The sequence below is a fragment of the Chaetura pelagica genome, unplaced genomic scaffold, assembly GCF_000747805.2.
Source record: "Chaetura pelagica isolate M959 unplaced genomic scaffold, ChaPel_1.0 scaffold66, whole genome shotgun sequence".
Classification (NCBI taxonomy): domain Eukaryota; kingdom Metazoa; phylum Chordata; class Aves; order Apodiformes; family Apodidae; genus Chaetura; species Chaetura pelagica.
Genome location: NW_009953811.1, coordinates 3675368 through 3687720, shown reverse-complemented (window position 1 = coordinate 3687720; position 12353 = coordinate 3675368). Strand labels below are relative to the sequence as shown.

Genomic DNA, 12353 nt, shown 5'->3' with positions numbered 1-12353 from the left:
AGAAGCTCTCTGTGTGTTGCCACAACGGCAGCAGGTCCACGTGCAGGCTGTGCAGGCTCTGCTGCAGAGGTAGAATGACTCCCAGGCATCCTCTTCCTTGTGCCTGGGGACACAGGGCATGGCACAAGCTGCAGACACATCCCGTGGAGGCACCCTCTGTGGGGCTCCTTGTCCTGCTTTGCACCAGCTCTTCCTCCGGGTTGTGCTGGAGAAGAGGACCCTGCAGGTTGCCAGTGGCTGCCCAGTTGTACAAGGCTTCCTGTACAGCCACGGTCTCTTGCACAATATAGAGACCACAGGTTGTGCTCAAAGCCCATCCTGATGCCATGCAGGTAGCTGGATAGGTGTCACCACCTCTTCTGTGTTTCCAGTTCCTGGGGCTTTGCTGTGCCCCTACATCTGCTGAGCCACAGCTCTGCCTCTCCACCATGTGGGAGAGACTAAAACTGGTGTAGGTGGCTTCTGTAAGGTGTTGGGTGAGAACAATCCAGGAGAACCATAGCACGGAAGCTGCTGTGGAGAAGACTCTTGGATGAGGAATGGTTGTGCTGAGGGATGACAAGGACTGGTGCTCTGTGGCTGTAGGATGTAGTCCATGAAAACTCCTCTTACCGCATGTATAGAAGAGGGTGGAAGGGGTCACAGCTGTGTAATAAAGCTATTCCTCTGGCTAAACACCCAAAAACAAGCAGAGGCAGGTCAAGAGATCTGCATGAGTTGGTGTAGGATCAACTACACTAGGTGTCCTTGCAGAATTCCTCTTTGTCCAAGACAGTGCCAGTCTTCACAAGTGGATTTACATGTCCCTGAACAAACTTCTCTCACAGCAGCGCTTGCCTGCTTGGAAACTTAATAGGGAAAGTATTAAAGGAGACATTTTTTTTCTTCTCCCTCCCTCTTTCACACCTTCTTGGCAGAGATAGGTCCAAGGGTCACGTGTCTCTTTTCTTCTTCCCCATTAGGCTCTGTGGGTATCCTCCTTTCTATGATGAAAACGACTCCAAACTCTTCGAGCAGATCCTTAAGGCAGAGTATGAGTTTGACTCTCCGTATTGGGATGACATCTCCGAGTCTGGTAAGAAGCCTCTGCTCATGCAGTTGCACCAACCATGCCTGTTGCAGATCTCCTCCTCTGAGTGGGAGAAAGCCTGTCACGTGCAGAGCTCCTTTCCATGGAAAACCATTGGGAACCTGCATTTCTTTCAGCTCAAATAGTTACGAGATGTAATTTCAACAAATTAAGCACCATTTTGTCCAGTCACACCCAAAGCACTGAAATGCTGGAACACAAGATGAAGACAGAAGAAGACAGTCCCAAGAAGACAAAGCAGTTTCATTTCTCCATCATATCCAAATACAATGCAGATGGTTTATGTGTCATTAAAAAATGAAACGGAAAATTAGTTTGGCTGTTGTTGAAACTGCACCTCAGGTCCAAAGTGAGTCTGCAGTGTCTGTTGCAGGAATTAATTGCTTCCAAATGAGGCAGGCAAACAGACTCAGAAGCTAGGAGGACTGTCCACGTGGTCAGATCCAGAAAGCTGCCCACATGCTCACCCAGTTCCCCACCCAGTGCAGGGCACATTCAATCCATAGCTCTCCTCAGCCTGGCAGCAAGGTAGGTACACAACCCTCTTACAGGTAAATGTGCCTAAAGGCTCCAGCTCCAGCACAGCTCCTGCTCTGCCAGCATGGGGGGCAGGAGGTGACAGCAGGGGCATGTTCAGCACTGCCATGCATGTGCCACTGACATGCTTTGTGTTCTCCAAGGAGTCATACAAGCTCAGTGCCCTTGCTCTGCCCAACCTAGGAGAACATCTGCCATTTCATGTAGGAGAAGAAAAGAAATTTAGGAACATTTCATCAGACAAGAATACCCTTAGAAATGTAGTTTTCGGATTCATTAGTACTACTGATGAAGGCAGGAGAGATATGAAAAGAAGTGTTTTATTTTAAGGATGATCATATATCCTGTTATCTCTGCATAGAACAATATTTCATGCTGCTTACATCTGCAGTCCAGATATCATTTTGATGGATTGCTTGAAGATATATGTGATGAGAAGTATTTTTTAAGCCCATACTGGTTTTCTGAGAAAATATGAAGGTCTGTTGGCAGACCTCTTTGCATTTTGGGGGTAAAGTCCATCACCTAAATCAGCACAAAGATTTTCCTGCCATATTTGGCTTTGCTGTGGCTCCTTCAGCTACTCTTTCCTGAAGCTACTGGATACAGGCCATGCTGCAATCTCCCTTTTCTCCATTATAGACTTGATTAAAAACACACTACCTCATGCCCAAGGGAGTCCATTTTCCTCAGTAACTTATTTTTAAATACCCTGTGTGTCCTCACAGCTGTCCATATGTGTGATTGCTTGGAGTTAGCAATGAGAAGCTCCTCCTACTGTGGCATTTGACCTCCTCCTTTCCTTTCTCACCCAGTTTACCTGCATATGTGGCCATATTCAGACCCGTAGGGTCATCAGAGGCACTTGGCTCACCCAGGAGCTGGGAGCTGGCAAGCTTGGAATCTACCAACTCTAAATTATCCGTCCAACTCCTAACTGTGCTTGCAGGAGTAGATTCTTTTAGCTTTTATCTAAATGCTAAATAGCCTGAATTTAGTCCTAAGTCACTTTGGTTATATCTATACTAATAAATTCCAAATGACCCAGGGCCATTTTCTGGTGCTGTGGGCAGATGGCACTTGGTAGCCTAGTCAATGCTGTTGGCTGACAGTCCTGCAGCAGAACTGAACATTAACCCCATTGCTTTGAATTATTGTCTCAATTGTGTTGTGATATATATTTTTTTTGCAGCTAAAGACTTCATTCGGAATTTGATGGAGAAGGACCCTAACAAAAGATACACCTGTGAGCAAGCAGCAAGGCACCCTTGGTGAGCAGCAGTCACCCCTGGGACAGGGAACATCATTTTGCATTGATGGGTGGAAGTAGTTCTCCTCTCACATTGTATAATAACCTCTGCTAAATAACTCTGTGCTCTTATTCTTACATCCTCCCATCTTTGTCCTCCAGATTTTTGTGGAAATCCACTCATGCGCCAACTGATTGGGTGTCTGTGTAAGGCCTTGGGGAGATTATGATCTGTGTGTGTTGACTCTGGTGCAGCAGTGGGATATGCCAAAGTTATTGAACACAGAAACTATATTTGAGGGCAAAAGGTCAAATTCTGCAGGTGTGCAGAAAGCTGGGTAGCTTTCTGCATGAGGTCCTCACCAAGTTAATATCAGAGCACTTGAGAGCTCCCTCATGAAGTAGGAAGTCTTCATGAGGGCTTCATAGATGATAGTGCAGTAAGGACCTGGTTGCACATGCAGTTTACCCTCTTGTTGAACGGAAGAGACAGGAAACTCTAGAGAGGGCTCAGCTGAGTCTGGATTGGCTGTAGCAGTGCTGTCTGTCTGCAGTTACTACAGAAGAGTACCCAGTCTGACTCTGCTCATACTTTAGACTTCTGTTAAGTGCTTTTAATTAGATGGTGCCTTTGCACATGCCTGACTTCACCAACGTTACCCAAGGGTGATGTACCTGAAACAAGAGTGGCTCATATACTTTTGACCTACTCTGAGTGACTGAGTGTCACCCCACACTATAGTTGCACCTGCCAGGGCGTTCTGAACAGAAGTCTTTTAAGGCAGGGATCATTACATATTAAGCAAGATATCATTTTAGTTGTTATAAAAGCTACCACAGAAAGGAGACAATGGGATAATATTCTCACCCCAAGTGTGCATTACGCTGTGTTTTTTTCCTATCACACTTAACACAAAGGTAATTTCCTTTTGCAGTTTATGGAGCATGAGCCAGATAAGAACATCAGGCTATGATTTTGCAGGGGAACAGAAAGTTTTCCTTAACATCTGTAGCCCCTCAGAAAAACCACTGAGCCAGTGTCGTAACTAGCTTGACCACAAAGCCATCGTAGTGATGCAGTTTGAGCCCAGGGATGAGCACTGAGTACTGAGGTATAAAACACATGGCAAGAAAAGCACAGACATAGAAGTTGTCAGTGAGTTTCAAGGTAGTTCTTCGTCTGCTGGGAGTTGGCAATATTCATTCAGAGAATGGAGTCTGCACCCCTCTGTGGCTGGGGAGCTTTATGAGCAGGGTTTTGGTCCCCTCTGCTTCCTCAGCCCATGTGGATTTTGGACACGCTCCTTGACCTTTCTAGGTCTGAAGGGACAGAACTTGGTACCAAACCTAAAATTGAATTAAATTTCAAAGCAGGGTAAAACTTCCAGCTGTAGCTCTAGAACAAACAGTTTGGTTTTGTTTCAAGGGGTTTATGCTCCTTTCTCTGACTCTTAACTAGTTCATCTCATCTCACTGGTGCTCTCAGTCCTGGGATTACATGGAAACTAAATCCTTCCAAAGTCTTTTACCATTCCACCTTTCTTCCTGATGAAGTTTTACCAATACACAGACTGCTGAACTACCCCCATCATTAATCAACAGTTGGGCACTCATGAAGGCATTCAGTCAGTTAGGACCAGAAAAGTGGTAGAAATACAGTGGGAATGCTGTACCAGTGTCTGACTGCAGAGTGTCAGTTGCTGTGATTACAAATTAGGCTGAAGATAAGATTGAAGCTCAGCCTTTGCAATTAAAAAATTATAGGAAAGGCTTGGTATGCAGAAGGCAATGTAAATCATTGAGAAAAGCAAAGTTCTTGCTCTTCATCCTCCATGCCAGTGCCAATGAGTTATATTTTACAGCTGGTTATGAGCTGCATTAGTGGCTGGCATTCATACAAACAAGTGATGAGAAGAAGCCAGGACCTGGGCCTGCCCTTTTTCCAGTGTCCCATCAATAACTGCATTGTCTGTGTGACAAAAAAAAAGGAAATTTAGGAAATTAAATCCAGCTTTCATGAGATGAAAAAAGGGTACATTTCTAAATTATACTGACCTGAGCCTCAGGAAATTAAACAAGATACAAAAGTCAGTATTAGAAATAGAGAATAGACAATGGGAATGCAACTCCCAGCAGAGAGTGAGGTGACCATTTGTATAACACAGAGGCAGATTTTCCAAAGCCTTATATCCAAGATACACAAAACAAGCATCCAGCTCTTGGCCCTGCTGTGTCTGTGCTGGTTGCTGGACTGCAGAAAAGAAACGTGGCACTTGTAAGACACACAGCTTCTGGGCCCTCCTAAAGGAACAAAACGATTAAAAGTGTTTTCATTCCTTTTTTCTTTGCTTATTTTTTCTTTTGCATGTCATGGCCAGTGGCCAATGGAAACTCACAGGCTGCTCTGTCATTTTTTATATTTTCTCCATAATCCAATCTTCCATTTAAAATCAATCTTCCCCAAAAGGCTTTTCACCCATTTTTGTGTGGCAGAGGGTTTTCTTCTGGCAGGCTGACTTTGCAAGGCAGTGGTTTATTTTCAGGGCTGCCTCCCAATCAGGTTCAGCCTTTGAGATGTCAGACATGGAAATGGCACCTCAGTAGGGAGGGTTAAAATATTCACCACGTTTCCATACCCCATCCCAAATCCACCTTCCCTTGACATAGAGACAATACATGCCAGTGGATTAAAGAGCAGAAGGACAGTGAAAGCAAAGCATGGAGGTTTCCAAAGATATGGCTTCAGATCTGCGTCTGTCCTCCCCAGTGAGCTCTTAAGCAAAAATCAGCATCTCACTCCTCCTCTCTCTGAAAAGGTTCCTGTAACATAAATGCTGCAGTTATTGACCTCTCTGGAGAGTGGTGCAGTGATTTTTGTAAGGGTTTGGATCCTGTAGTGATAAATGCTACTAAAATGCCTTTTTGGATGATGACGGTTACTCACCCGGATATTATCTGTTACTTCAGAGTTTGTGGTAGGATCTGCTTTTGCCAAGCTATTGCTCAAGAAGCATTTTCCACCCAGATTGCTTGTGCCAGGAAATAGTGAGGTTTTTACCACTTCTTTTCTCATTCTAGCCATTATATCTGCTACAGTGGCATCATCCCCTTTGATGGAGGGAAAGGATTTTATGGTGGAGGAGGAGATCTCTGCTCTCCTCTCAATAGTCATCTGTGTCATTTCCTTAGCCTGGATGTGTTTAAGCTTTCAGCAAGTCCAGGCTTGAGCTGCTGTCTCTCATGGTTGCATTCAGTGTTGCAGCAGTTGGAGATAAAGGTGCATCCTGTACCACCTTTCCATATGTCTGTACTTCTCAGCAAGCATCTGTCAGCAGCCTCAGCTTCCACAGCATCTACGTAGTGTTGTCCTCTCTGTGTGTAACCAAGAGTAATGAGGTAGGAAAGACTACTGGCTTAGGGAGAAGAGATGATCAGAGAAGGCTTCAGGTGGTCCCATAAATTATGCACTCTTGCAGTGTGCTTACACTTCAAGAAGGCCTTAATGGCAACCCATTAAAGGAGGATTTTTGTCTGCAGGATTGGTTCTGTTAAGCAACATCACTGGAGAACCATCTTTGAACCCTATAGCTCACATGAAGCAAAATCCCAATTTCACTTATGTAAATTCCACTTATGAGTTTTGCTACTGACTTGGGTGAGGGGCAGGGTTTGGCTCCTTGTCTCCACAGCTGAACACAGAAAATCTGCCTAAGTCACTGGTGCTGTGCAAATGATAGATAATTAGTACACATGATGAGATGGCTCTGTGTAGTGACATTTTCCAGCTTTCCCTTTTCTTCTTCCTGTGAAATCAGGTCATTGGGATCAGCCAAAAATTAGGAACATATCTATAAAACCCTGAGTACTTAACAGGTACATTATAACCTGATTGGGATAAAAATAGTAAAATGTCCATGAGGTGGCTACCTGGCCATGAGATGTTGTTGTTTCAATATGTAACGTTTGTGAAGAGCAAACTGATTCCAAAATATACCTGTTGTTTTAATTACCAGGTTTCTATTAAAAACTTCCAAACAAGGCTTGGAAGAAATGGATCTTGCAAGATATTACATTTGTGCCTTTAAGGTTAATAATCCTTTTTGAATTTTGAGAAAACTGCTCAAGAGTTGCCAGCTATTCACATGACTAAATGTTTGTACAGGATCAGACCCTAAAAAAAGTAAATACTTCTTCCCAATGGCCCATTTTCTGTGCTGTATCTGCTCCCCACATGCCTGCACTTACGTGATGTTTTGCTATTTATAATCAAATGGCCTTGGCAGGGGGACAGTATGTTAAACTTGGAGCTGGCAGAAAAGGCAGAAAGGAGGCTAATAATTGCAGTGAAGTGTGGTAGCTCAGACAGTACAATATGTAAGACTTGCTGGTATAATGGTTACACCCCAGCCTGTACAATCTGTCCATTTTTACAGATTTCTCCAGTTTAATATACAGGCTATACTTTCCATTGGAAAAGTTCTTTATAGTGTATCTTTCACTGAGGTTTGCACTGTTTATAGTGTGTTGCAAAGGTGAAATGTTCTGTTTAGTTGTTCCACTGTGACTGTTTGACAAGGAGGTGGAAAATGATGGTAACTAAAGAGTGGGGTAATTTAGCCACAGCTTGATGCATTTTAATGTTTCCCTAGCTTGTATTAATGACAGCAATTAAGTTTATTAAATATATTGCCATGTCAGAACCCACATCCTGTTCAGGGCAGTGGCTCAGGCTGCAGTGATTTAGGGTGAGCAGCAGAAAGCAGAGGTCCTGGTTTATTTCCAGCTGTGGGACCATACTACTCTCCTCATCAGGTTGGGCTGGGTCTTGCAGCCCCAGATTCATCCTCCAGGCTCAGTCAGAGGAAAAGCAAACAGCTCTCAGAGGGAGAAGAGAAAGTCCAACAATTAGGAAGCTAGTATAGGATTGAAAGGCATGCAGGAATTTTATTTGCTCTGTCACGCATTGCCCAAGTGACCTTAAATGTGGTTTAGATCTGTGAGCTGGAGCAGGTTACAGCATTAACAGCAGGCTGGGATGTGCCAATGAAGGGTGATGTGTGTATCACCTCCCTCTGTAGACTCTGTGGGGGGAAAGGGAGCTGTGGCACCTAAATTACACCCATGTCCCTGGCTGCAAGTGTGGCCCTCACCTTTCCCCACTGCTTAGAGAGAGGGAGAACAGATACTTGGGACATGCCAGCGTCCATCCCTGCCTGCACTGAGGGATTGCATGACCTTGGCAGGGACTGAACCTCTGCAGTTGTGCCCATGACCCTCAGTGTTTATTATGCACCAGAGAGCACAAGCCAGACAATAATTTCCATCCAGGGAAAGGACATGGTTTACAAAGATCTGAGTTCTCAGACAATGTTGTTTGAATTGTGAAAATGGCTCCCTGAAGGGAACTGCTGGTGTTTACAACATTAAATCAAACTGTTGTTGAGTTCATCCCTGCACTCTATTTTGGAGCATCACTGGTACAGTGTGTGTGTGTGTACATTTATACACATACATGCATGTGTGTTTATATATGTGTGTGCCTGTGTCTATGTATAGGAGAGTTATGACCCTTCACCATTATCCCTTACAGCTATCTCCATGTTTTCTGTCGTCATACTCAAGAATATTTCCAAGCACTGTTTGGCCAGCACAGCATTTGAGTTGGCTGCCTTCAATATGAAGGTTCAAAAAATAGCACTAGATTCAAAGGTGCTGCCTACCACTGTGGGCAGGGAGGATGCAGGAGATGTGTGCTTGCAGTGCACTAACAAAGACCCATCCAAAAGGAAATGTAATGGTTTTGTCTTTGTTGGGGTTTCCACTCAAAGCTTGGAAGTGCTGTGGCTGGATAATTTGCTGTGGTAGCTTTGAACCCAGAGATACAGCTAAAATAAATTAGATACTATTAATAACATTTGAGCATGTGCAGGGTCAGATTTCTTATGACTATTCATAAGAAATATCCTTCTTAGCTTCAGTGGAAGCATTTGTGAAATGTCATCAGATTATGGACCTTGGTATCCAATTCTGTGTGTTGAGACACTTAGATATTTACAACTGAATGTAAGAACAGCTTCAACCCGGAGTTTCCCAAACAATTGTCAGGATGTAGCTGCTTTCAGGTGCTGCAAAACGGGGATCCTGAGATAAAAGCCAGATTCCTGTTAGGCTTAGAAGTCCTTGCTTGGTTCTGGGTGATGCTCAGCATGATAGCAGATCATGTATTATTCTAATAATCTCTTTCATTTTCTTTATATGTGTGGTAGGTAGAAGTGACATCATCTACTGGGCCAACTGATATAGTTGGTAAAAAGAAGCTTCACATAGTTAATTTCAAAGTCCTGGTTTGAGCCAGGATTAAGCCAATTTTCCTTTTACTGATTTTTTTTTTTTTTTCCCCTTCAGTAAACTTTCTTTTAACTAGCACCAGTGTGTTCTAACTAAAAATGATAAGACACTGGAATGTTTTTCTAACTGCTGGGTCTCCAAGGTCGCAGCTTTGCTCTGCCGGCTCAGACACTATGGGGAGATCTGTGACCCCCCTGTAGGAGGCTGAGTTAGACAGACAGCAAAACTGGCCAGAGATACTCCATTCCATGTATCTACATAAGCTCAGAGGAAGGTCAGAGATCACAGAAGACAACTTCCTTCCTTCTTCTTCTTCCCTTCTCTTCCGTCCATGGCCGGCGTCCAGAGAGGACTCTGTTCATCCACCACCGTCGACCCTTAGGTCTGAGCTCTCCTGACTGTCATCATTCTGTGCTTTTCTCCAGCAGCATCTCCAGGATTCCTGGGGACTGTCTTAATCTCAGGGGATGCTGTGGGAGTTGGCTGGGAGTGGGAGGAAGCAAGAAGCTTTTGCCCATACCTGAACATATTTGCATATAATTGTATATATTTTCTTATATCATTTATTAGTGTTTAATTAAAGCTGTGTAGTTTAGTTTTCAATCCAGCCAAGTCTCTCTCTTTTTCTCTCCCTCCTTCCCTACCTGGGTGGGAGGGGGAGGGGATTGAGAGCGTTGTTGTCAGACCTGAGTCAAACAGTGACAAAAGCCAAGAACTGTTATTCAGGGTTGGACTAGATATGCATCAGTTTCATCAGCTCTGAAACAAAAAATGGTTGTTTCACAGCTGAGCTGATTCCTGTAGGAGAAGGGTATATTTTGGGCAGGAAAGGGAGGAAGAAAGATGCTAAGGTGCTATTTGTGTCCTAAAAGGAAACGCAAGATGATTTATAGCCTGTGGATTTGGAGAGTTAGGGAATGGTGGAAGGACAATCATAACACAGTCTGAACCCATTATCTTTGTTAAATTTAATGCATTGTCTTCTCAGCATGGGAGCTGAAGTTCATTATTAAATGCATTCAGTATGGATGTGATGATGCTCATGATACCCACCTCAGGTATTTTCATTTTTCAGACTCTAGCAGTTGATTGTATATGATATGACTTCTGTCTGTTCATCCCTGCCTCCCTTTCCTGTGTCCTTAAACCACCACATCTCCAACAAAACACCAACAGCAAGTGGATGTTAACTATGCTATAAACACAGAGCCATGAGTATTTTATAAAAGCCTGAAGATTCTCCAAGGCAAAGTAGGGCATAAAAGCAGAGTCCTCATGTTACAGCATTGCACCCTTAACAGAATAGTTCTTCAGCAGTGACTGGGAGAATGATCCCATGCCCAGCTTTGGCAGCCAGGGCTGCATTTTGGGCCACACCATTCGTCACACCAGCATGTGTTTGAAAAGATCCTGCTGCACTAAATTAGCTCCAGCACTGTTACTTTTTGCTCTGATTGAAAACTAACATCTGGAAGGTGCTAATACTGCTGAAGAAACCTTAGATGTAGGCTAGTTGTCATCACTGTGGGTTCTGGGGGCTTCATGGAGTGTCTGACCATCCCCTTATTCAATAAACAAGTACTATTCTGCCTGTTTGGGAAACACCCAAATACCAAGATTATTTTTCTGGAATTACCAGAATTGCATAGTGAACATAGAGTTAGTGGTGGCAGAGGACAGTTTGTGAATTGTTGGTACCCGCAGTTTCTTACTGAAACCACCAGCATTTCAGAAAATCATCCTTAAACTCAAAAGAATGTGTCTGAGCTACACGCCCAATGAGAAGTTTCATATAGCAAAAATGCATTTGTAAGTCCTTGTGGAGGCTGCCAGGAAGGGTCTTCTGGAAGAGCTGGCAAGGGTATCGTGCTCCAAGAACTCATTCTGCCCACGTTTCCAAAACAAAATTTGACAAGTGGGAAACGTGATCTGTGCTCATACAGCTTGTTAACATACTTGTTTGTGAAGCGAAATGTGTTGTTAGCTTTGGAAAGAAAATGTTCTTTGCAAATGAAAGTGAATTGTCTCTCTGCAGATTGGTCTTTTTGATCAGTTACTGAATGGACACTTTGGCTGGTAGTTGTCCACATATTAAGTGTCCAGCTTGGTTTTCTTCTGCAGATCTGTATTATGACGGTCAGTGTTCCCAGCTGGCACAAGTTGAGGACACTTGCCTTCACCAAGGGGGTGTCCTTGGACAGAGCAGAGTGCTCATGACCTTTTGGAGTGACCGTAGGACCTGTCTGCACCGAAAGGCTGAGTGAGTGCAAGGAGAGTGGGCACAAATCTGCACGCACATGTGCACCTCAGCTAACAGGGTGCACAGGGCAGGCAAAACAGCTGGAGTCTTCTCAAGCTGCTGGGTCATCTCTTGTGAAGTGACCTGGAAGCAGTCAGGGATGCTCTGTGTCGTGTCATTTGGGTCATGTAGGTGTGGCTGTGGTAAAGCTGTAGGAGATACTTCACATGGTGATCTCATGCTAGGGAAGTACAGAAGGTGCACTGTATGGTGGATGCAAGGCCAGGTGAGCTCTGTGTGCATCTGGGAGCACACACTGCATGGGATCTATCAGGGTCTGTGCTGGGCCTCTGAGACAGAGGATGGAACAGTGAACATGATGCTTAACCTGGATGCTGCCTCACCAACCTTTCAGCTGCCTGGCCCTAGTGGGAAACCCAGACCAACGTGCCTCCCTGTCAGTGGGAGAAGTGATCAGAAAGAATTCTTTTTAGAGGAAGATCTGAAGATCTTTCTGTTTTAAGTCAAACACCTCGTCTTCTCCGTAAACAGCACAGGATGTCAGGTGCCATTTGGAAGCCATGTTTTGCTTGTGGTACTAGTTCTTCTGTCTGCTTGAGATAGAGGTGATGTGGCAGTGACAGTCAGCCAAGTGCCCTTCTCAGTTGAAAGTGGGCTACCCTGAGTGGGAACCCTGCCCTGTCCTGCCCACAATCCTGCTGGCTCTAGTACCCTTGAATAACTACAGATACAGATTAGCTCAGCTGCAAGAGGATGGGATCTGTGCCTCTCCACTCTTGGGAGAGGGGGTTCTGTCTCTCACCTTACTCCCAAGAGTAAGTAGTTGCTCTCGTCTCTTTCACTTCTTGGATGAGTGTTGCCAGCAGGAA

General features: G+C 44.4%; 1 protein-coding gene across 1 annotated transcript in view; it reads left to right on the top strand.

The window, feature by feature from the left end:
• CAMK1D (calcium/calmodulin-dependent protein kinase ID) overlaps nt 1-12353 on the top strand; it is a 136139-nt gene that overhangs the window by 112852 nt on the left and 10934 nt on the right. Inside the window, exons 7-8 of the mRNA XM_010001290.1 lie at nt 963-1075; nt 2820-2898. Coding sequence (XP_009999592.1) covers nt 963-1075; nt 2820-2898 — 192 coding nt within the window. The remainder of the gene's footprint in view (nt 1-962; nt 1076-2819; nt 2899-12353) is intronic.